Source organism: Canis lupus, chromosome 26 (genome assembly GCF_011100685.1).
Source record: "Canis lupus familiaris isolate Mischka breed German Shepherd chromosome 26, alternate assembly UU_Cfam_GSD_1.0, whole genome shotgun sequence".
In the NCBI taxonomy this organism is placed as follows: Eukaryota; Metazoa; Chordata; class Mammalia; order Carnivora; family Canidae; genus Canis; species Canis lupus.
This window is the reverse complement of record NC_049247.1, coordinates 945,685-969,948: the sequence shown is the minus strand read 5'-3', so window position 1 is coordinate 969,948 and position 24,264 is coordinate 945,685. Positions and strand designations below refer to the sequence as shown.

Sequence of the window (24,264 nt, the reverse complement as noted above, 5' to 3'; positions counted from 1 at the left end):
TGCGCCGCGTTCCCCGAGGGGCCAGCGCTCTTCAGCCCGACGCCGGCCGCGCCGACGACTCGGCGGGGCGCCCTGTTCCGAGTCCCGCCCCTCGCCCGGCCGCTCTAGCCCTCCGCCCGTCTCGACGCCTCTCGCGACGTCACTTCCGGCTCGCGGCCGCGGGCGCGCCGCTGCTTCCTCTGTCCGTGGCCCCGGATGCGCCGACCGGAGCGGCCCCGCCTCGACCCCCGCCCCCAGCCCTCGGCCCGAAGCGGCGGGACTGTGGTCCAGGCCCAGGCAGGTGCGGGCACGGGGTGGCGGGAGCGGGAGCGGGCGGGGGTCGGCGTCGGCGTCGGCGTCGGGGTCGGGGTCGGGAATCGCGTGGCCTGCGTCCCCGGCCCTTCCCCCACCAAGCCCGGGGCGCGTAGTTGGGGGCCCGCCGGCGTGGGGGGCGCTGCCGGGAGTGGGGGGGTTGGCGCCGGGGGGAGGTGGCGTCGAAGTCTGGGCTCTGCCGGGGGTGGGCGGGGGACCCCGGGGCTGGGAGGGCCGCCGGCGCGGGGACGCGGCCCGCGGTGGTGCGGCCGCGGGTGGGGGGCGGAGACGCGGCGACGCGGAGAGGCGGCCCCCGGACCCCAGCGCCGGGAGGGGGCGGCCCTCCGACCCCCGCTGTGGGCAGGCGGTGGGGCCCGCCTGGCTCTTTATTTTGGTCTGGCCCTCGGCTCTGCGTCGCCGGTCCTTCGGCAGGGTAGGCATCCCCACTGCATTGGTCCCCCGGCACGGGTGCCACCTCCGCGGGTGCGGGAACAGATTCAGAGGGAAAGGGACGTGTCCAGGCCGACCGACGAGGGGCAGCTGGGGGAAGGCAGACCCAGCTCGTCCTGACGCGGCTGTGTCCTGACGGTCGCGAAGTCAGCATGTGCGGGGGGCCCCGCCGCCGGCCTAGCCCCTTTGCCCCCCTCGTACCTCCCGGTGGGCGCCGGCCTTCTCTCGCCCCCAGCACTCGTCCACAGAGATCTGTCGTCCCTCGGTCTTTGCTCCCGTCACTGTTGGTGGACAAGGACGGCGCGGTGGAATGCTAGTAGTGCTTTCTTCCTGCTGTTGTAGGTGTTGGAGTCTTTGTGTATTTTCTGGTTAATTTTTGAAGTTATATATGCAATAAAATGGTTTTGGTAACTTTTTTTTAGTGGAACCAATAAAACAGATGTGCTCCCTGAATGGTTGCCAGAAATGCAGAAATTTTTTTGAAACTAAATCATTCTACCACACAAAGATTAGCACAGTTAATGTTTTTACAGTCTCTTGTTCTATTCATGTGATTTTTCTTGTTTCTTTCTCTTTCCTTCCTTCTTTTCTTTTTTTTCTTTCTTTCCTTCTTTCTTTTTAAAGATTTTATTTATTAATGAGAGACACAGAGAGAGAGGCAGAGACACAAGCAGAGGGAGAAGCAGGGTCCCCACTAGGAGCCTGATGCGGAACTCGATCCGAGGACCCCAGGATCACACCCTGAGCCAAAGGCAGGTGCTCAACCACGGAGCTACCCAGGCATCCCCATGTAATTTTTCTTTTATAATTGAGATTGTATAATGTAATTTTATGTGTTTTTAAAAACAGTATGATCACATGTTGTGAAGTCTGGTACAATAATTGCTGTTAGCACTGTAGTATCTGCAAACCATTATTTACTTTCTTCTATCGGACCCACAATTTCTTGCCTACTGTAGGCCATGGCTTTAATATTCATGTCTTATTTTCAGTTTATCTTCTTTCCGAAGTATTTTTTTAAAGATGTTATTATTTATTAGTGAGAGAGACAGAGAGAGGCAGAGACACAGGCAGAGGCAAAATCGGGCTCCTTGCGGGGAGCCTGATGCGGGGCTCAATCTCAGGACCCCAGGATCACGACCTGAGCCGAAGGCAGATGCTCAACCACTGAGCCACCCAGGTGCCCCTCTCTAAAGTATTCTTACTGACATACAAATCCTCCACTTAGCCTTTCTAGGTCTTTAGCTTCCTTTTATACCGAGTTAGAAAAAAATCATGTGCTCCGTGTCACCATTTTCTCCTCACATTTCCCTTGAACCAACTTCAGTTAAACTTTTGACCCCGCCTCTGAAAACCACTTCTCTTGGGGTCATCAATGCTGTTATATTGCCAAGGCCACCCATGGCTTCCTTGAAACATTATCTCCTTATGGCACTGAGATACCACACTATTGGTTCTCCTTTTACTTTGCTGGATGCTCCCTCTAGTTTCTGTGCTGGTTCCTTATGCTCTCCTTTCCCTGTAAGTATAAGTATTCTAATGCCTCAGAGCAGTCCTCAGACCTCTCTGGTCTGTACACCCAGGTGATCTCATCCTGTGTCATGACTGTAGGTCACATGTCAACATATCCTGAACGTGTATCTCCCAGCTGGATCTTCCTGTTCCAAGTTACAAATCTTACTTTAACTTGTGTGGAATCTGCTGCTTACACTCTGTTGCATTTCACTTGGACACAGCTCCATGTTTGTAGTTGCTCAGGTCAGAACTGTCCTGTGTCAACACTTTCAAAACCAGATTTAGACCTGACTGCTCCTCAGTGTCTTCTCATCTATGGCTGCCCTTCACTCCCCCTCCCCACCCATCTTTTACCTGGGTTATTCCAATGCCCTCCTCCCAGCTCTACCTGTTCACCCTATCTCTTCTGCACTTGAATCTCAACACAGCAGCTGGCTGATGTTTTTAAAACAAATCACGTTGTGCACTTCTTTGCCCAAAGCTCTCCATAGTTCTTATCTCCGGAAAAAAACAAAGTCTTTAAGGCAATTTATGAAGCCCTTCAGGACCAGGTCCTTACTGCCCCTGTTACCTCATGTCCCTGCACCCCAGTCCTCATCCCCTGGCTCAGTCACACCTGGCTCAGGGCCTGGGCACACCCTGGCTGTGTGTGGAATGTTGGGTCCTACATGCCATGGTCTGACTCTCTTCAAAAGCCCCTCTTCAGAGAGGCTGTAGAACTCGACACCTTGCCCACATTACTCACTGTCTCTACCTCATCTTGCCACAGCTCTGCCATTGCACTTCCTGTGTATCACTTGACTGCCCTCCTTCTGGGGGCGGAAACCATGCTGTGTTCACTCTTGTGTCCCCAGTGCTTCAAAATAGTGCCTGATGGAGTAAGTGCTCAATAAATATTGAGTAAATATAACAATGAACAAATTATTTTCTAAAGCAGGTGGATTTTTTTTTTAAGATTTTATTTATTTGAGAGAGAGTGAGCATGAAAGAGAGCAAGAAAGAGCCCGAGTGGTGTGGGAGGAGGGGGAGAAGTAGGCTCCCCACTGAGCAGGGAGCCCGAGGTGGGGCTTGATCCCAGGACCCCAAGATCATGACCTGAGCTGAAGGCAGGCGTTTCACCTACCGAGCCACCCAGGTCCCCTGAAGCAGGTGGATTTGGTAGGGACCTAGGCATACAGGGATAATCAATGATTCTAGGGGATGCTGAAGAATAAAATTCACATGCTTAGAAGAGGGAAGCTGGCTCTCCCAAGAGGAAGACCCGTGCCGGAGGTGAGGAGGTGAGGTTTGACGTGGTTGGCGATGAAAGGGAGTCAGCTTGGAGGGTGGGAAGCCATTCAAGGAAGGGGGCAGTCTCTAGACCTTGCGTTCCACAGGAGGTTGGGCGTGGTTTCTCCACCTGCATCATCTGTGGGGCCTGCCATGGATTCTCTCTGTCCATCCCCCCTCCATGTTTATGTCTCAGTACACCTCTTGGGTGGGAGGAAAGCTGCTCTTCCCTAGCAGGGGTTTGTGGCTGCGCAGCACTGGAACTGGGTCTTCCAGTGCCTGAAATTTTGTGGTCCCACTGTGGAGGTAGTCTCTACTTGGCTGGTCTGCTCCTTTCTTGGGAGCCTCGTGCTAGTGGCTTTGATCCTCAGCCACCTGGAGAGGGACCATGTGCCCACTGCCTTCAGGAGTCACCTCTGGGCAGAGCATCTGTCCTTTGTGCCTGTATTCTCAGCTCCACCTCCCCGTGGTTCTTTATTTCTAGTCAGTGGAAATTTTTATCTTGTTTTGGTGCATTATTGTAGAAATAAATTTTAAAAGTAATTTGTGTACTGAGTAAAGGGAAGGCCTTTGCATAACCTCACGTTACTTAGCTTTTTTTTTTTTTTTAACTTTACACGTCATAGTATTCACTTTTCTTGGTATAGAATTCTGAGAATATTGATAGACATTGTGTAATTTCTATGACAATCAGGATTCAGAACAGCTTGGGTGGGTTGGTCAGTTAAGCATCCAACTCTTGATTTCAGCTTAGGTCTGATCTCAGGGTCGTGAGATCAAGCCCCATATTGGGTTACTTGCTCTGCAGGGATCTGCTTGAGATTCCTTCCTTCTCACTCTCTTCTCACTCATGCACACTCTCACTCTCTCTAAAAATGCCAATCTTGGGCAGCCTGGGTGGCTCAGTGGTTTAGTGCCATCTTCGGCCCAGGTTGTAATCCTGGAGACCCAGGATTGAGTCCCATGTTGGGCTCCCTGCATGGAGCCTGCTTCTCCCTCTGCCTGTGTCTCTGCTTCTCTCTCTCTCTCTCTCTCTCTCTCTCTCTCTGTGTGTGTGTGTCTCTTATGAATAAATAAAATCTCAAAAAAATAATTAAAAATAATTAAAAATAAAAATGCCAGTTTCTTCACCCCCAACAATTCCCTAGCACCCTCACTGTCCTGAGCTCCTCCCTCTCTACAGCCACTGATCTGTCACTGTGTTTTCTGTCTTTTCTGGGATGTCAATTAAAGGAACTCCATGTGGACCTTCTTTTATTGAACATAATGCTTTTGAGCTTCATCCAGGTTGCTGCTTGTACCAAGAGCTTGTTTCCTTGTGCTGCTGGGTGTGCTGCAATCGAACCAGTCCCCTGTTGTTTCTGGTCCTCTGATACAAGCGATGCCTGAGTGACTCACATTGTGTGCTGTCCAGGCAGTCCACAGGAGCTCCTCTTTGCTCTTTCTCCCAGTTCCTAACTTCCTGATTAGGCTAACTGATTCAGTTTGCACTTTTCCAGGTCTCTTTCTGCACGTTAGAAGCTGCATTCTCCGTGATGGTGCTGGAAATTCCCCAGGGGCTGGAAATTGGTTCTAAGGAGGAGGGTGAAAAAATCTTAGATGTGACAGTGATTTGTAGCCTCCCAAAGCGAGGTCTGTGCTATGGTTGTGGTAATAAAACTTCACAGAGTGTGAGGGGGGATTAGGAGAGAAGGATCTAAACAGACCTCTTACGGCTGTGGGTAAAAAGTTGAGAAACACAGCAGTACAGGGATGTTAGGGGCTTGCAGCTTTATGGCTATGTCTGAGGAAGCCCTGCTTTACTTTCTCTTGACTCATCCTCTGCAGCTGAGATACAGTCCGCCTGTCTGGTAGTACAGGGCTCTCTGTTCTGTCAGGTTAAGGACCTGCCCCCACCACCACGACAGCAAAGTCTCAGCATCATAGCCGGTTAAGCTAGAAGAGACATGGAGACCTCAGTGCCAGTTTCTGCACTGTGGCACTGCCACAGAGCACGTGGCACAGTGAAACCCACAGAGTTTTAAACTCAGTTTGGCCCAGTTCATGTCATTTGGAATGTACGTATTTTAGGAATGAGCATGGAGCCTGCCTGATGTACTCTGAGGGGAGAAGAATGTGTATTTTGTTGGTAAATGGGACTTTTTTTGCACCCTTTAATTTGTTAAGGAATGTTTGGTATTGCTCTCTCATGTGGAAAATATTTTTTCCTGTAACTTTTTTAAAGTTTTTAAATATTTTATTTTTTAATATTTTTAAAGATCATTCATTCATTCATTCATTCATGAGAGGCACAGAGAGAGAGAGGCAGAGACATAGGCAGAGGGAGAAGCAGGCTCCATGCAGGAAGCACGATGTGAGACTCCATCCTGGGACTCCAGGATCATCACATCCTGGGCCGAAGGCAGACATTCAACAGCTGAGCCACCAAAGCGTCCCTATGAGTTCCTTTTTTGTAAAAGTAAGCAGCTATTTACAGGATATCGGTGTTTGTAGACTGTTGTAGTGAACATAACTAGGAAATACATTTTTGTGGGAAAAAAATTAAGTATATAACAGATTTATGTACATATCCTTTTTTTTTGTAGAAAACAATGCAGGCAAGATGTATCTATTTATACATCTGCCTATCTTTTCCTTTTAGCAAGGGTAGTATCCCACATAGAATCTTCTGTGTTTTATTTGACTTCATGTGACATTTCTGGAAATTGCTCTGTACGAGTTCACAGAGAGCTTTCTTATTTGTACAGCTGCGTAGAGCTCCATTGAGTGGATATACCAAATAAAGTCAACCAGTCTGTGAAATGTGGATGTGTAGTTTATTTTTATTTTAAAGATTTTTTATTTATTCATTCATGAGAGACACAGGGAGAGAGAGAGAGAGTGAGGCAGAGACACAGGCAGAGGGAGAAGCAGGCTCCATGCAGGGAGACGGACATGGGACTTGATCCCAGGTCTCCAGGATCAGGCCCTGGGCTGAAGGTGGCACTAAACTGCCGAGCCCAATTATTTTTAATGTGTGTGTTTACAAATAATGCTGTAGTGACTGAACTCTGCTTATGTGTTTTTGTACCAGAGGTGGCTATTCAGGGTGAGTTTGTAGTGGAACTGCAGGGTCCAGCATGTGGACAAGCACATGCGGTTTTATGAAGTGGTGCCAGGTCCTTGGGTCGGGTCGGACAGCACTATAGCAGAGCTGAGTGGACCTGACTTCTCCCAGCCTCACCAGCAGTATGTCTGGCTTCTGAATTGTGCGTTCTGATAGATGCAAAATGGCATTCCAGTTTAGTTTTAATTGCAATTCTTTTATTAAGAGAGATGATTTATAAGTTAATATGCTTGAAAGAATTCAACTTCAGGTCTTGGAGTTCTACTTTGTTTTACTGATTTCTCTAACAGGAAATGTCATTTCGTAAGTGAGGTCTGGGAGTGAGTGACTGAGTCGCATTTAGCCTGTTGCTTGTGAGCAGCCTTGTAGAGATACTTTGTTGGTTCATGAGGGCCAAATCTGCGCTCTGGGTTTTGCATAGACCAGAGTTACGGACTGTCTCTGACACCTCCATGTCTGCCTCTGTGTGTTTCCTCACGGCCTGCTGGGGTTCTTTGGGCCATGAGCTGTGTACTGGACGCGGGTGGTATGGATGTGCAGAAGCACTTCCCTGTGGTGACAGCAGTGGCCCTGTGTGATGAACAGTGCCCAGGCCTTGCCTTTGGCTTCGAGGGTGCCCCATGACTATGGTGACAACATTGCAAAACTCCCTGAAGCAGGGGAGACGGTCCTGGCTGGGTCTGGGGAAGTGTGGGGGCAGAGAGGGGGGTGAGTTTGGGAAGGGAGCAAGGCTCATGGCCTGAGCTCCCTACTTGGTGAGGGGGAATAAGAGAGCTCCTGATCCCTAGCTGCCTGATCTGGCAGCTCCTAGATAGGACACCAGGAATGGTGGGTGGGCAGCAGCAGCAATTTGAGGCTTCAGCAGTGGGGCTGAGAGCAGCTGCTGGGGGTGTCCAGTCTCTCAAGCCATCCATCCCTCCCTCTCATGGGTTCTTTTTTTTTTCTTTTCTTTTTTTTTTTTTTTTTTAATTTTTAAATTTATTTATGATAGTCACCGAGAGAGAGAGAGAGAGAGAGAGAGAGAGAGAGAGGCAGAGACACAGGCAGAGGGAGAAGCAGGCTCCATGCACCGGGAGCCCGACGTGGGATTCGATCCCGGGTCTCCAGGATCGCACCCTGGGCCAAAGGCAGGCGTTAAACCGCTGCGCCACCCAGGGATCCCCCTCTCATGGGTTCTGACCCAGGGACCCCTGCCCTGCACAGAACAGGGCCCAGATAGTGTTCCTTAGAGTGGCATTTTCCTGGCATCTGGAAGTGCCCCTTTATGATGTCATTGTCGCCCTGACAGAGCAGCAGCAGGATGTGGGCCTGTGGCTGGCATCCTGCTGCCAGTGGCACTAGGGAGCATTGCACACAGTGACCTGAGGGCCTGCACACTGCCTCTTGCCAGGCTGCATCCATGCTGTACCACGGTGCCCCAACCTAAGCCTCATCCTGAGCAGTACCTGCGTGGGACTGTGAGCTTAAGGGTTGGCTCCAGCTCTTTCTGATGGGCCTTGAAAGTAGAAACAGCTACTACCAAAAAAAATTGTTTCGCCATTGGTGGTAGTTTTGCTTTCCATTGGGTTGGCTGTGGCACATATTTAGGGAATGCTGCTTTAGATAAGCAGTTTCTTTATATCATTGTTGATTGGGTTTATTTCTCTACCTGACTATAAGCTCACTGAGGTCAGGATTTACTTTAAAAAGTTGAGGTATAATTTACTTTAAAAAGTTGAGGTATAATGTTCAAAGTTCATGCTTTAGCGTGTGACCCTGTGACTTTGGACAAACACATTAGTAACCACTTTCACACATTTAGTGGAGGAGTGGGTCCACCCCCCAGATTCTCTCTGCTGCTCCTGAGTCAGCCCCTCCCCCATCTCCAGCCCTCGGCATCTGTCTAATCTCTGTCCCTCTGGTTTTGCCTGTTCCAGAATATCATGTCATGTCAGTGACCTGCGCTGTGTGATCCTTGCGTCTGGCTCTGCTCCTTGGCATCTTGCAACTCATCGTGGTGTGGGTGCTTGGTAGCTTGGTAGCTTGGTCCTCATATCGCCAAGGAGTGCTCTATCCCTTCTCCAGGTGAAGGTCAGTATTCATATTTTGATATATTTCAGTGGCTAGCTATTTAATTTATATCTTTAACAGAGTAGTGGCTATATCATATAATTGGTATCCTGCTTCTTTCGTGGTAATATGTCTGCACATTTTTCATTTTTATTAGAGCCTCCATCTAGAACTTGGGCACTGGATAGTTCCAGTTACTTTTTTTTTTGAACTCTTACTGTATTCTGCAATAAACATTTTTATGCACAATTTAAAAAAAATAGGTGAATTTCCTCAGGAGAGATTTCCAGAGCTAGTCTTACTAGGTCAAAGGTAATGGGTCAGGTGGGTTGCTTCTGCTTTCCCAGCACTGTTGCCCACCTTGTCAGGCATGTCCTGGCCTCTGAGCTCTTTGAGATCTCTGCTCTGTGTCCCTATCTGCCTCTCAACCCTCCACTAGATGTGGGGTTGGCAGGGTGCCAGTCGTGTGATATAGTATCTTGGCTAAGTGGATCTGGGAGATATTTATTTCAGTCTGTATTACTTTATAAGCGGTGAAGTTGGACATTTCCCTTCCAGCTAGTTAAATAGATGTTTTTCTTTTGTAAACTGTCTCTTGTCCTTAATTCATTTTTCTGTGGGATTTCAGTGATTTCCACTTTATATGAGTACTTTCTATAGTGTAGTGATAGCCCCATCATAACTACCCCAAATAGTCATGATTTTGATGATTTATTTTTGAATTTTAAACATTTTAAAATTTTGCATGTCTTCAAATCCATCTGTCTTTTCAGATACAACTTTACTGTTTTAAGTTTAGGAACTTGAATTCCCCTTCAGAGCTCTAGTAAGTATTCATTTTTGTATTCTCTGTGTATTTCTATTTTGACTCTTTTACGATTGGTGTAAAACTTGGGATGTTACCTTATGAAAATGCTTCATTTATTTTGGTGAATGATTTGTGGTGAGAATTGAAATAGGATTTTCACTCTGTCAGTGGTCATGACATATTTCCTCCTAAGTCTTAGCTTCCCCTGGTTTTGTGAATTGTTATATGTGAGCGAGCTCATTTATGGCTTTTGTTCTCTCTCTTTGCTCACTTTTGATGTTGTGAGAATGTATTCTAAGGAAATAATCCTAAATATGCCCTTGTGTTTATCACATTTGTTCTATTTTTGTGCCAGTTCCACACATGTCTCCTCATAATGCTTGTTTACAAAGCTCAGGAGCAAGAGCTCGTTCTGAAAGCAGGAGGTGTGCTGAGGCCGTGATCTCCTGTTAGACATATGTGTTGCAGCTTGCCTGTGATCTTGGACTCTCTTTAGCAATAGCCTTCAGAGCAGAAAGTACCTTTTCTGTTGTTTAAATAGGCACCAATTTTCGTGTTTTCCCAACCTTTACTGGCATACCCATACATTCTGTAGCTTCTAATTCTGCATACCATCTATCTTGGCCAGGGTTCCATGTGTAGATGTATTTTTGCGTTGTAACTTTTATAGCTTCTGGTTTCTGATGTTTTTACCCCTGTCCTCTGAGATAATTTGTGATGCCCTGTGGATGACGAGGTAATGCCCTGTGGATGACGAGACCGGCCCTATTGCTTGTTTTGAGGGGCAGGGTGGAAGGAACACCAAGAAATGGGGAGCTCAGTGTGTCGGTTAAGACTTGAGAATTTCCAGTGGTGAAAGGCTATTTCTGTGCCTGTGACCCTGTTGTAGTGGGGAGCAGACACCTGGAGCAGGGGGCTTTGGAGGACATCATGTCCCCAGTGGGGTCATATCCCTCGCAGACACTGAGACTCTAGCTGGATCTGACTTGGGAGCATTCTGGGGTCCTGAGAGCTGACCCCCAGCACATGTCTTCTACTCTCCCAGTACCTCCCTGGTCCTCTGCACAAAGCTGTTTGGGCTAGGAGCCCCTTTGAAGCTGTGGTACTAGCTCCAGAGAGTTTGCATATGTCTGAGGGAGACTCTCCCAGAGCATGGGCCCAAGTCCCGCCATTCTTCCTCTCTCTCTGAAGTTTGAGGTGCCTTCTTGTTTTGTCCTGGCTTCTACAACAGGTCTAAGGTGAGGCTCTGGCCCCCAGGCCTGGGCCCTCTCCTTCAGGAGCTTAGGATCTGAAATGAAATGGTTGCTCTCTGTGTTTGCAGTTGATGTAGCCCAGAAGTTGATGGGGTGTTCTGTTCTGGTGATAGGGTGATGGCAGTAGACCGCAGACAGCTGATGCAGTCACTGACTGCCTGGCGTTGAGCAGGGGGCTGTCCTTCTACCAGGAGAGACAGGCAGACAGCCCTCCCGCATGTGGAAATGGAGAGGAACCGCTAGCTAGGAGGCGGCTTCTGGGAAGAAATGTGTTGGGCACAAGTGCCAGTGCCAGGTTCAGATCCTGCCTGGCCTTGAGCTAGCAATGCTGGTTACTTTCCATGGTAGTTAACTGGGATTATCCACCTGCAGGTCCCAGCAGTGACCCAGAAGGACCTGTCCCTCATCTGTGTTGAGGGACATTGTCTTTAGTGCCATCTCTTTCATGGCTTGATAAGAATTAATAAGACTCATTTGCATCAGATGCCCCTGGGAACATACCAGACTATCTCTCCAGTGCTGCTAAATGGTACTTGTAGTAAGTGCTGATCAGATGCAGATGCTTACATTTGTCTTCAAGTAACTTGATATTAACTTTGATTTTTCAGGAGAACGTTAAGTTGGATTAAAAAGGGGGGCGATAATGCACCATGGCAGCGGCCCTCAGAGTGTCCAGCACCAGCTGCAGAGGTCTAGGGCCTTCACCAGCAGCGAAGGAGAAGAGCAGCAGGCCCACCCAAATCCTCCCCAGTCCCCTGCCACGCCCTTTGCGCCATCGGCGAGCCCGTCTGCACCTCAGTCTCCTGGTTACCAAGTTCAGCAGTTGATGAACAGGAGTCCCGTGACTGGGCAGAACGTGAACATCGCCCTACAGAGCGTCGGACCCGTGGTGGGAGGAAACCCACAGATCACGCTCGCTCCTCTGCCACTCCCCAGCCCTACTTCTCCAGGTTTCCAGTTCAGCGCCCAGCAGAGGCGCTTTGAGCATGGGTCTCCATCGTACATCCAGGTCACCTCGCCACTGTCCCAACAGGTGCAGACTCAGAGCCCCACCCAGCCTAGTCCTGGGCCAGGGCCGGGCCTGCAGAGCATGCGGACAGGCACCCCTGGCCCTGGCCTGGGCCTTTGCAGCAGCAGTCCCACCGGGGGCTTTGTGGACGCCAGCGTGCTAGTGAGGCAGATGAGCTTGAGCCCGTCTAGTGGCGGTCACTTTGTGTTTCAGGAGAGCTCGGGCCTTGCCCAGATGGCTCCAGGTACCCAGGTGCAGCTGCAGCACACAGGGGCTCCCATCGCGGTCCGAGAACGGAGACTGTCACAGCCCCATGCACAGTCTGGGGGCACCGTCCACCACCTGGGACCACAGAGTCCTGCGGCTGCAGGTGCAGCCAGCCTGCAGCCCCTGGCCAGCCCTGGTCACATCACCACAGCGAGCTTGCCACCCCAGATCAGCAGCATCATCCAGGGCCAGCTGGTCCAGCAGCAGCAGGTGCTGCAGGGGCCGCCACTGACCAGACCCCTGCTGCCTGGGGTCGGGGTTGGGGTTGGGGGGGCCTCGGCCTTTGGGATGACGTCCCCACCACCCCCCACCAGCCCCTCCAGGACTGCGGTGCCCCCGGGCCTCTCCAGCCTTCCTCTCACATCTGCGGGGAGTGCAGGGGTACGAAAGGCCCCTAAGAAGTTGGAGGAGATCCCCCCAGCATCTCAGGAGCTGGCCCAGATGAGGAAGCAGTGCCTGGAGTACCATTACAGAGAAATGGAGGCGCTAAAGGAGGCCTTCAGGGAGTACTTGGTCGAACTGTTCTTCCTGCAGCACCTTCAAGGGAACATGATGGACTTCCTGGCTTTCAAGAAGAAGCACTATGCCCCGTTGCAAGCTTATCTTAGGCAGAATGATTTGGATCTGGAAGAGGAGGAGGAGGAAGAGGAGGAAGAAGAGGAGGAGGAAGAAAAGTCTGAGGTTATCAATGATGAGGTGAGAAATAGCACTTTAATTAGAGTACCATGCTATGCAAATTTGAGTCTAGGCAACTGTAAATAAAACATAGCCTTTGAGCCTGGGATGTTTCTAGGATGTGGTTTCATGAGGATTTGATCCAGAAGTAAAATTGAAGATGTGTTTTGCTCTTTCCCTGCATGGTGGGAAGGAGCTGCTCTGGACATTGGGAAGAAGATGCAGGATGACCCTGTGAGCAGTGCTGGTCCAGGCCTGCACATGTTCTTGCAGAGCAAGGTCATCTAGTTTCTGAAGGCTGGCCTGGCATGACCCAGCCATCTCCCGTAGTCAGTTGTGGGTCTTGTCCAGCTCTGAGGCTGGAGATGTGGATGCCTTCTGGCTACTTGCATAGATTTTGCATTTTACCTACACTGGTCTACCATTAAAAATACCACAAATGTTTTTAAACAAGGGGTTTGAATCAGTAACTGTACAGTATAACAGTCATGATTTCACATCACCAGGTAGGTCTGTATGGTGTCTTCATGATGAAGATACCATTGTTATAGCAAAGCTTGGAGAATTTTTCAATTTTTAGATGTAAAAGTCTTCAATTTGAGGTTTTTTAAACTCATGTATGCAAATACCTATTGAGTGATATTTAACATAGAATTTTTTATAGGGAGTGAAATATTTTGGGGTGCTTGGAACAGGTCTTTCATAAATCCCCCTGAGTTTTATCAGTACCATAGTGATTCCTAAGATCCTTCTACTTGTATTTCCTGAAAGAGGAGCTAATGAAAACAGAGCAATGGTGAGAATGGTGAGGGATACTGTAACGCACTGTATTTTGTGCCATTGTGTTGTGTAGTGTACAGTATGTTGGTGGAGCTTATTTTGTTTTATGATACAGCTAAAGTAATTTGGCTCTTTGTCAGCTCTTCTCCTGCAAAGAAATCAGCCTTTGCTGAGCAAAAGCTGACCTCTTTGCTTTGCCGTCCTCATTGAGATTTCTGGACATATCTGTGTGGCTTTGCCATTTTGTGTTTTCTTTAACACCCTTTCCAGAAAGGACTATTTTTATTTTCTAAAAGGTCAATATGATTATTTTGAGGATTACACCTCTTTGCCATGAAACAGCGAAATTCAGTTCTCTGTATTTCAATGCTATCTGTAGGCTCCGTCCCCCTCATCTGTGCTAATGAGGAGGCATGACTCCCTTTTTTGCACCTTCCTACTGAGATAGACCCACACAACAGCAGGCAGTGGGGTGACTGCTGTACAGATGGCCTGTGAGGGCACTAGGGCTTTGCTGCTCAGAGACTGCCTGCCGTTCCCTTGCTTACGGTTTGAAGTTGCAGAATCTGAGGATGTTGCACTGTGTTCAAATTGGAGTTCCTGTAAGATTCACACTAGAGTTAGGTCGTTCTGTTGTAAATCCACCGTAAGTCAGTTAGGTATCCTTTTACAAGATTTCATGCAAAAGCATTCCATTTTAAACACCAAACATCACTGAGCTATCAGCAATAAAATTCTGACAAAATTTTGAGCAGTCTTAAAAATTATGTTGCCTTTTTTTCTCAAAATATTTCCTCTCAGGTAAAGGTTGTGACAGGAAAGGATGGGCAGACTGGTACTCCCGTTGCTATAGCAACCCAGCTTCCGCCAAATGTTTCTGCTGCTTTTTCATCCCAGCAGCAACCGCTTCAGGTACTTTTCGATGGTTCTCAAATGTAGCCTCATCCCAAACTTCCCTTCATCCAGATATTTTAACCTTCAATTTTACTATTTGCTCTCCAACATTTTTTTCCAGAGCCCATTCCTTATTTTTTAAAAAATTAAAAAGTCTTCCTGTATATAAAAATGATAAAATTAAGTTGCATGAGTAAATGACAACACGGATCTTAATGCATTATTATTTTTTCTGTGTTGAGTGTGACGCAGTAGTAGCTTTAGCATGCATGTCACCTAATACAGTCTTGTTGAATGTGTACTCAGGATTCCTTGTGTGCTGTGTTTTAAATGTTGATTCTTTTTTGTGTCTTCTATCTGTATTTTTAAGAACAGTGCAAAACAGAACAAAAAAAAAAAAAAGATTTAAGCAGCTAGTAACTTGGTATTTTCCGAACTGGAAGAAATGCTGAAGTCAGGACCTTAGGCCCCATTCAGGTGTCCACCAAGTAGAGACTGATTAGTGTGTTTGGAAACCAAATCACTCAGTGTTAACATCGGTGATGCCAAGAACCTGAAAGGATAGGTCAAATTCTCGCAATAGGGAATAATGGATGGTTCTTGGCTTCAGAGAGTAGTTTCATCTTTGTGGTGATACATTTTTTTAAAAAAACTTTTTTTTATTTTTAATTTTGCTATCATTTCAAACATATGTGAAAAGTTGCAAAAACAGTTTTCCAAAGAATTTCCTATGTGTCCTTTACCTGGATTCAGCAATGTGCACTCTTTGCCCCTCTGTAGTGTTTTCACTCTCTTGTATGTGTCTGCACACATATTTCCCCCGAACTGGGCAACCGGCAGTTGCGGGTACTGTGGCAGGCCCTTTTATGCTGATATTCAGCACATAGCAGGTGAGAGTGTTCTCTTACCCAGCACAGTACAAGTCATGTCAGGATTACAACTAAGCCAGGGGCTCATATGTGGTTTTTTGTCTTTTGCCCTGACGGCGTCCTTCATAGAGTTGACCTTTAAACAGTGTAGGGGCACCATCCCCACACGGTGGAACCTCCACATATAACTTTTGACCTCCCAAAACTTAAGTACTGTTAGCCTGCCGTTGACTGGAAGCCTTACTGATAACCTAGTCAGCACGTATTCTGTCTGTTACATGTTTTATATGCTGTATTCTTATAGTAAAGTGAGCTGGAAAGAAGGAAATCATAAAGAAGAAGAGAAAATACCTTTACTGTACCGTATGGGAAAAACATCTGTGCGTAAGTGGACCTGCACGGTTCAACCTTGCCTTGCTCAAGGGTCGGCCACAGTGTTTTTCCTGTAGTCTGGGGTCACCAGCTGTGCTTGGTTGTCATGCCTGGTTAGTCTTCTTTAATCTGGGCTGACTCCTTGGTCTTTCATGACCTTCACATTGTTTGAGTTTAGACTGCTTATTTTGTAGAATGTCCTTAGATACTGGATTGTGTGACATTTCCTTGTGTCTGACTTGGGCCATGTATTTTTGAGAGGAATACCACTGAAGTGACAGTGTGTGCAGCTCGCTGTGCCATAATAGGAAGCCATGAGATCAGTGGTCCTGCGACTGGTGATGCTCACCTTGACCACTTGTGAGACTGGGGTCCACCAGGCTTTTGTAGTGGAAGGTTCTTATTTTCTCTTTGGTAAATGATAAGCCATTTGGGGAAGATACTTTGAGACTATTTAAATAATCCAGTATCTCATTAAACTTTCAGCCACTAATTCCACCATTGGGACAGAATCCATTTTCACCTTAAAGATTGGGAAATGGATTTTTCTAGCCCAATCATCCCTAATGCATTTATTGATTGGCATTCCGCTGTTAACAGTGTGCTTTCCTTTTTCTCCGTTTATATATTCATATGTGGATTTGTTTTTCAGCCAGTGGGTAATGTCACTATAATACTATTTATTTACTTAGACTGACTCAATTCAGTAAAACTCACTCTTTTTTTGTCTGTAGTTCTGTTGAGTTTTGCCAAACCCATAGAGTTGTGTGGCCATCACTGTGGTCCAGAAACAGAGCTCTATCATCCTCCTGAATGAAATCTTTGCTCTCTGCCTCTGTGATTTTGCCTTTTCCGGAATGAAATCTAGGTGGATCCTGCAACATGTGGCTTCTGTCCCTGAGCGGCCACGCTGTGCCATTTACCATAGTCTTCTCTCTTTGCTAAGTAAGCAGTGTTCAATGGCATGAGTTCCTTGGTTTATTTCTTCACTCATCCTTCGGAGGACACTTGGATTGTTTGCTTAGGGGTAAGGCTGCTGTCAGCATTCATATACAGTTTTGTGTGAACCTAGGCCTTTGTGTTGTGCGGGAACATGCCTTGGAGGCTGACTGCCCGCTTGTTTACTATCTGTATGTTCCATTTAGCAAGAAATTGTCAAAGTTGCTGCAGTGGCTGTGCCTTGCTGCACTCCTGCCGCCCCTTGGAGGGAAGGCCCTGCTGTGTCCTCCGTCTTCATCTCTAGTTGTCACAATATGCTTGCAGTGGTCGTGGTTTGGGGGCTCACTGGTGGTTCGTTGGTGTATGTTCTTTGGGAAAGTCTGAGTCCTATATGTCACTGTTAGATTTGAGAATTCTTTGTATGAATGCAAGTTTCTTGGCAGATACAAATTTGGAAATGTTTTTCTCCCATTCTAAAGCTTATCTTTCAAAAAAAACAAAGCTTATCTTTCTCTCTTACACTGTTTTTTCAGAGCAAATGTTTTATGTTTTGATGCAGTGTATTTTATCTTTTTTTTTTTATAGTTTTTTTTTTTTTTTTTTTTTTTTATAGATTGTGCTTTTGGCATCCTATCTAAAAACTCTTCACTTACCCCAAGGTCACAGAAACCTCCTGTATTTTCTTCTGGAAGTTGTATATTCTATGTTTTACATTTACCTCCATGATTCCCTTTGAGTCAGGTTTTGTATTACGTGGCAAACATGTAGATGTTCATTTTTCTGCATATTGATTTCCAGTTGTTTCAGCACCATTTTTTTTGCAGCACCATTTCTTAAAAAGACTGTTCCATTTCCCTTATATTGACCTTGCAACTTTGCTGAAAGTGAGCTGATTCCTGACTGTGTGGGTCTCTTTCTAGACTCTCCAGAATTCCCTTCATCTGTGTGTCTTGCTAACACCACAGTCTACATCACTGTAGCTTTGTAGTTAGTCTTGAAATCAATGTGAATTCAACCTTTTTTTTTTTTTAATTGTTTTGGTCATTCTAGTTCTTTTCCATTTTCATAGAAATTTTAGAATCTGTTCTGTCGATATCTATAGAATTTTGATTTAGATTACATTGAATCTGTTAACCAGTTTGGAGAGGAGTGGTAACTTGACAGTATTGAATCTTCCAGTCCAGGAATATGGTATATCTCTCCCTTTATTTTGGTTGTCCTTTTTTTTTAAAAAAAAAAAAGATTATATTTATTTTTAAAGATTTTATTTATTTATTCATGAGAGAAAGAGAGAGGGAGAGGGAGAGAGAGGCAGAGACACAGGCAGAGGGAGAACCAGGCACCATGCAGGGAGCCCGATGTGGGACTCCATCCCAGGACTCCAGGATCACGCCCTGGGCTGAAGGTGGTGCTAAACTGCTGAGCCACCCAGGCTGCCCAGATTTTATGTATTTATTCATGAGAGACACAGAGAAAGAGAATAGCAGAGACACAGGCAGAGGGAGAAGTAGGCTCCCCACGGGAAGACCAATGTGGGACTCGATCCTGGGACTCTGGGATCACATCCTGCACCAAAGGCAGATGCTCAACCGCTGAGCCACCCAGGTGTCCCAGTTTTGGTTGTCTTTGACCAAAGTTTCATCAATGTTTTTGTAGTTTTCAGATTGCCAATTTTGTACATATTTTGTTAGATATATGCTTGGGCGTTCCAGTTTTTCTCTGGTATTGTAAGTGGTAATTTTAAAAAAATGGAGATATTCATCATAGGTATTTAGGAATACAGGTGATTATTTGAATCTATACTCTGCAGTCTTGCTAAACTCATTTGTTAGTTTTAGGAGCATTTTTGTAGATTCCATGGGATTTTTCTACATAGAGAATCATGTCTGTCAAGAAAGCAAGTTTTATTTTTTCTTATCTAGAAGCCTTTTGTTTATTTTTATTTTTTGGCCTTATTGCACTGGCAAGGACTTCCAAATATGCTAAATGGAGTGGTCAGAATACTTATTCTTACTCATTCTCATGTTTTGCTGTCAGATATGATAGTAGCTACAGATTCTGTAGATGTCCTTTACTAGGTAAAAGAGATTTCTTTAATTCTAGTGTTATGAATGGGTATTGAATTTTGTCAAATGCCATTTCTGCATTTATTTGCATGATCATGTGATTTTTCTTCTTGGGCCTATAAGGCAGATGGGTTCTGTCACATGAGATATAATTTATTGGTGGGGAAGGCACAGATCCTAAGTGTTACAGTTTGTGGAATTTGTCAGGTGCCCGTGTAACCCACTCCCATCAGGTCTTGTGCCCCTGCCATCGCTACGCAGCAGCCTCATCCCCTTATCTTACTGTGTGTTTTGATGGTCAGATTACCTGTAATTTGACCCAATGTATTTAAGCTGATCCTCTTGCACTGTTTATGTTTCCTTGTCATTCTCTGAGCCCTTTCTTACTTGCTGGCACCTTTAAGGTTCATCTTGGGTATTCCTGAATCCAAACCAGAATTGGTCATTTTTGCAAGGGGCCTGGTCCTCTTTGGTGGTGAAGAATAATTTCAACCTGATATTCAGATGCTTCTTATGATGAGTTTGATGCAGTTGAATATAAGCTTTTTTACCTTTGAGATTGTGAGAACATTTCTTAGTAGGGCATCTTTCCTGTAATGCTTTGTGGAATGTAATGCACTACTGTGTTTCTAGACCACTTTAATAAGTATTTGCCTGAGGACAGTGGAATAGTGAAAGGCAAGGAGTGCCCATCAGCTTAAGAAACAGACGTGTGGCCTCCATGGTAACACAGATTAAACCACTGTGATTTGCCATCACACTTGCCAGATCACCAGAAACTAAATTGGGTGGAATCTGCTGATGTAGGTCAGTGGGAGTCTCATCGACTTTTGATGGAGGGTAGCTTGGAGATATTTGCAAACTTTTTGCATGACCTGGAAGAGGTGAGCATGGGCAGACCAGACCTTCTGTCTCGACAACGTGCTTTAAGAAATTCTTGAATGTCTCTGCTAGAAACCAGGTATAGTAGTGTTCCTAGTGGTGCTGGTTATAACTGGGAAGAACCAAATGTACACTGGCAAGGAGAACAGGTCAGTGGATGGTGCACATTCATACAGAAGAATGTTGATAAGAGCCATCAGTAGAGAAGAGGTGGTCACAGTGCCAAAATGTGTGGGTATGTCTGTGCTCAGCCACACCTTGTGGGACAGAGGACTTAATAGGGAATTCTCTAGGAAGCAAAGCTGGAGAAGATACTGTTTGGAGAGGAGTTTGTAGGTGATGGTATCATGAGATGTTCACATACCGCTCAGGTAGTGGGCACCTTCATGGTGCCCAGGGTCGGTGAGGCACAAGCTGCAGTCTGTTTCCTGAGCGTTGTGATGAGTGCTTTATTTTTATTTTTATTTTTTAAAGATTATTTGAGAGAGTGTGTGTAAGTGGGAGGGGCAGAAAGAGAGATTCTGAAGTAGACTCCCTGCTGAGCGTGGATTCCCAACGGAGGACTCCATCTCATGGCCCTGAGACCAGACCTGAGCCAAAATCAAGAGTCAGATGCTTAACCAACTGCACCACCCAGGTGCCACCCCAGGTGATTGCTTTATTTTTTATTTTTATTTTTTTTAAATTTTTATTTATTTATGATAGTCACAGAGAGAGAGAGAGAGAGAGAGAGAGGCAGAGACACAGGCAGAGGGAGAAGCAGGCTCCATGCACCGGGAGCCCGATGTGGGATTCGATCCCGGGTCCCCAGGATCGCGCCCTGGGCCAAAGGCAGGCGCCAAACCACTGCACCACCCAGGGATCCCTGATTGCTTTATTATTACTCTTTTAAACTGTGTATTTATTTTTCTACTTTCCTTTTCCACATTTTTATATGGAGGATTTCAAACAGAAAAGTTGAACAGTGTGTTCAGTGAACAACTCTGTTCCACTATTTAAATTCTAATAATTTGGGAATTATGGGTGGCGCAGCGGTTTAGCGCCTGCCTTTGGCCTGGGTGGCACAGCGGTTTAGCGCCTGCCTTTGGCCCAGGGCGCGATCCTGGAGACCCAGGATCGAATCCCACGTCGGGCTCCCAGTGCATGGAGTCTGCTTCTCCCTCTGCCTATGTCTCTGCCTCTTTCTCTCTCTCTGTGTGTGTGACTATCATAAATAAATAAAAATTTTAAAAAATTTAAAAAAAATTCTAATAATTTTACCATGCATTTAAAATCACATACATGGGGCACCTGGGTGGCTCAGTCAGTGAGGCGTCTGCCTTCAGCTTAGGTCATGATTCCAGGGTCCTGGAACCGAGCCTTGCGTCGGGCTCCCTGCTCAGTGGGGAGTCTTCTTCTCCCTCTGCTGCTCCCCCACTTGTGTGTGCTCCCTTGCTCACTCTTTGTGTCAAATAAATGGACAAAATCTTTTAAAAAAAATCCCATACATATGTTTTTTGTTGTTGTTGTTGTTTTTAAATTTTTTTTTAATTCATTCATAAGAGACACACAGAGAGAGGCAGAGACACAGGCAGAGGGAGAAGCAGGCCCCCCGCAAGGAGCCTGGTATGGGACTTGATCCCAGATACCGGGATCACGCCCTGAGCCAAAGGCAGACTCCCAACCGCTGAGCCACCCAGGCATCCCTCCATACATATGTTTTATAATTTTCTTGGCATACATGATGATATAGTCCATAATCATATATTCAAGAGGCTAAAAGAGGAAGACCAAGGAGTCTCCAGTTTGAATTCTACATCTTTATTTTTATTTATTTATTTATTTTAATTCGTGAAAGAGATAGAGAGGCAGAGACACAGGCAGAGGGAGAAGCAGGCTCCATGCAGGGAGCCCGATGTGGGACTTGATCCCGGGTCTCCAGGATCACGCCCTGGGCTGAAGGCGGCATGAAACCGCTGAGCCACCCGGGCTGCCCAGTTGTAGAATTTTTTTTTTTTTTTAAGATTTTATTTATTTATTCATAAGAGAGACAGAGAGAAAGAGAGGTAGAGACACAGGCTGAGGGAGAAGCAGGCTCCATGCAGGGAGCCCAATGTGGGACTCGATCCCAGGTCTCCAGGATCACGGCCTGGGCTGAAGGCAGGCGCTAAACCACTGAGCCACCTGGGCTGCCCCAGTTGTAGAATTTTTATATTGACTAATCTGTATTGACTAACAAAATGCTAGAAATAATTTGAGAATTTTTGTATTACAGATAAGTTAATTTCTGTCTGTTCCCAGAGGATTTTGAGGTAGTGCTACTGAGTGCAGGGGTCCTATGTAAAATAATATGTGCCTACATATACATACATATGAATATATGTTTATTTGTAAGAAAACTCATCATAAGTAGTGACTTTCAGTGATTTTTCTGTTAGAGAAAATGAATAGTTATCCATAATTCCATCCTTCTAATGCAAAGATTTTTGTTTTGTTTTATTTTGTTTTTAAGTCATCTCCACACTCAACATGGGGCCTGAACTGACAATCTTGAGATCGGGAGTCATGTGTTCCAGTGACTGAGCTAGCTGGGCACCCCAGAGATTTATATTTTATTTTTTATATTATATCTGTTTTGGTTGGCCGAGTATACTTTTTAAAAACGTATTTTCATTTAACAAATACTCCTTAGGTTTTATTCACTTTTATTTTTTTATTTTTTAATTTTATTCATTTATCCATGAGAGAAACAGAGAGAGAGAGCCAGAGACACAGGCAGTGGGAGAAGCAGGCTCCATGCAAGGAGCCCAATGTGGGACTCGATTCTAGGACTCGATCCCGGGACTCCAGGATCACACCCTGGGCCAAAGGCAGGTGTCAAACCGCTGAGCCACCCAGGGATCCCCGGTTTTATTCACTTTTAGCAATTCTCATTCTAGCAACTCCTAATCTGCCATCATTTTGTGGAACTGCAATTCAGTAAACAATTTTTCTAATTTTAGGTGATTTTTCTATTTAGAAAACACAGGAGTGGCATTAGTGAATCAAGGAAGTCTGTGTATCTTTATGGTACTTGCCATATATCATCACTTTGTTTTTAGCTAAAAGTGCTGGTAGAAATATACAAGTGGCCCCCCCGGTTTTATTTTGTCCTGGTCAGCATTGTTGAACCTTCTAAACAGTTTAAGACATATTCTCAGGATGAATTTCATTATTTGCCACCAGTTAAAGGGTTTTTATAAGAAACTAATTGGTAAAAAAAAAAAAAAAAGAAAGAAAGAAACTAATTAGTGCCTAATTAAGCTCTACAAATAAATACAGAATTCTTAGTTCATGTGTGTATTACTTCGCTTCTAAAAGCATTTGAGGGCAGCCCAGGTGGCTCAGCAGTTTAGCACCTGCCTTCAGCCCAGGGCCTGATCCTGGAGACCTGGGATCGAGTCCCACGTCAGGCTCCTTGCATGGAGCCTGCTTCTCTCTCTGCCTGTGTCTCTGCCTCTCTCTGTGTGTCTCTCATGAATAAATAAATAAATAAAATCTTTAAAAAAATAAAATAAATAAAAAAATAAAAGCATTTGAGGTGGTTTTCTACTAGAGTGCAGTTGTATATGACATAACTATTTTGTTATTTAGATTTTAAAAAGCATCCTCAGTGGAGATTATTTTTCGATGATTATCACATTAGAAGAAATGGATAATTGTAGCTCTATGACCTTACCCTGCTATTGGCTGTCTTATTCTTCTTACATGTGTTCATACTTTGTATATTGTTACGAGCTTGTGGGTGTAGATTAGGCAGAGGTGGGCAGCTCAGTTTGTTGTAATAGGCATGCTATTACCATGAGTCCTTTTTCTGTTTCTGCTGTTCTGTTTTCCTGCCCCAAGGTGAGCCCAGGAGACCACCCGTAGAACCTTGAGCTGAGTTACGGTGCACTGTCCACTCCACAGCTATCCGCATTTGCAAGCCCTTCTGACCCCATTCTGACTGCACACTTAGCCTTATGAACCACAGGCCCAGTTAGTTTATAGTTGGTTTCTGGGTTGCTTTATTTAAATTGGGCAGAGGGGATCCCTGGGTGGCTTGGCCCCTGCCTTCAGCCCAGGGCGTGATCCTGGAGTCCCGGAATCAAGTCCCACATCAGGCTCCCTGCATAGAGCCTGCTTCTCCCTCTGCCTGTGTCTCTGCCTCTCTCTCTCTGTGTCTCTCATGAATAAATAAATAAAATCTTAGAAAGAAAGAAAGAAAGAAAGAAAGAAAGAAAGAAAGAAAGAAAGAAAGAAAGAGAAAGAAAGAAAGAAAGAAAGAAAGAAAGAAAGAAAGAAAGAAAGAAAGAAAGAAAGAAAGAAAGAAAGAAAGAAAGAAAGAAAGAAAGCAGAAATTACCCCCTGGTAACTGCTAGCTGTAATGACTGAATTTCTTTGTCTAGAATAACTTACATCTGTTCCTCATTCAGGTGGCAAGCTGTCTTCTGTGAGCTACACCCCCAGTTCTCTCAACTGTTCTTTTTTCCTGGTGTAGCTTTAGATTCCCTGTAAATTAGTAACACTGTCTTCCATGGATAAAGTCTGTTTCGGTATTCTCTCTTAAAGTGGTCACTTAGAATTCAGTTCCCATTAGAGAATCTCTATTTTCTGATGTTGAGTTGTTGGTTTTTTGTTTTTTTTTTTTAATTGAAATCAAACTTGAATTTTATTTATTTTTATTTAAAAAAAATTTTTTTTTTTTTAATTCATTTATGATAGTCACAGTGAGAGAGAGAGAGGCAGAGACATAGGCAGAGGGAGAAGCAG

At 45.7% G+C, this 24,264-nt stretch overlaps 1 protein-coding gene across 16 annotated transcripts in view; it reads left to right on the top strand.

Moving 5' to 3' along the window:
• Window positions 1-142: 142 nt before the first annotated feature.
• EP400 (E1A binding protein p400) overlaps window positions 143-24,264 on the top strand; it is a 102,970-nt gene continuing 78,848 nt past the window's right edge. For 9 of the 16 annotated variants that reach the window (XM_038574687.1, XM_038574696.1, XM_038574692.1 and 6 more), the window contains exons 1-5: window positions 153-280; window positions 8,548-8,701; window positions 9,454-9,506; window positions 11,350-12,713; window positions 14,274-14,384. In XM_038574687.1, coding sequence (XP_038430615.1) covers window positions 11,385-12,713; window positions 14,274-14,384 — 1,440 coding nt within the window. In that variant the 5' untranslated portion in view covers window positions 153-280; window positions 8,548-8,701; window positions 9,454-9,506; window positions 11,350-11,384. Of the gene's footprint in view, window positions 281-8,078; window positions 8,101-8,547; window positions 8,702-9,453; window positions 9,507-11,349; window positions 12,714-14,273; window positions 14,385-24,264 lie in introns of those variants that run through there. The other 7 variants (XM_038574694.1, XM_038574698.1, XM_038574697.1 and 4 more) reach the window with 4 other exon arrangements.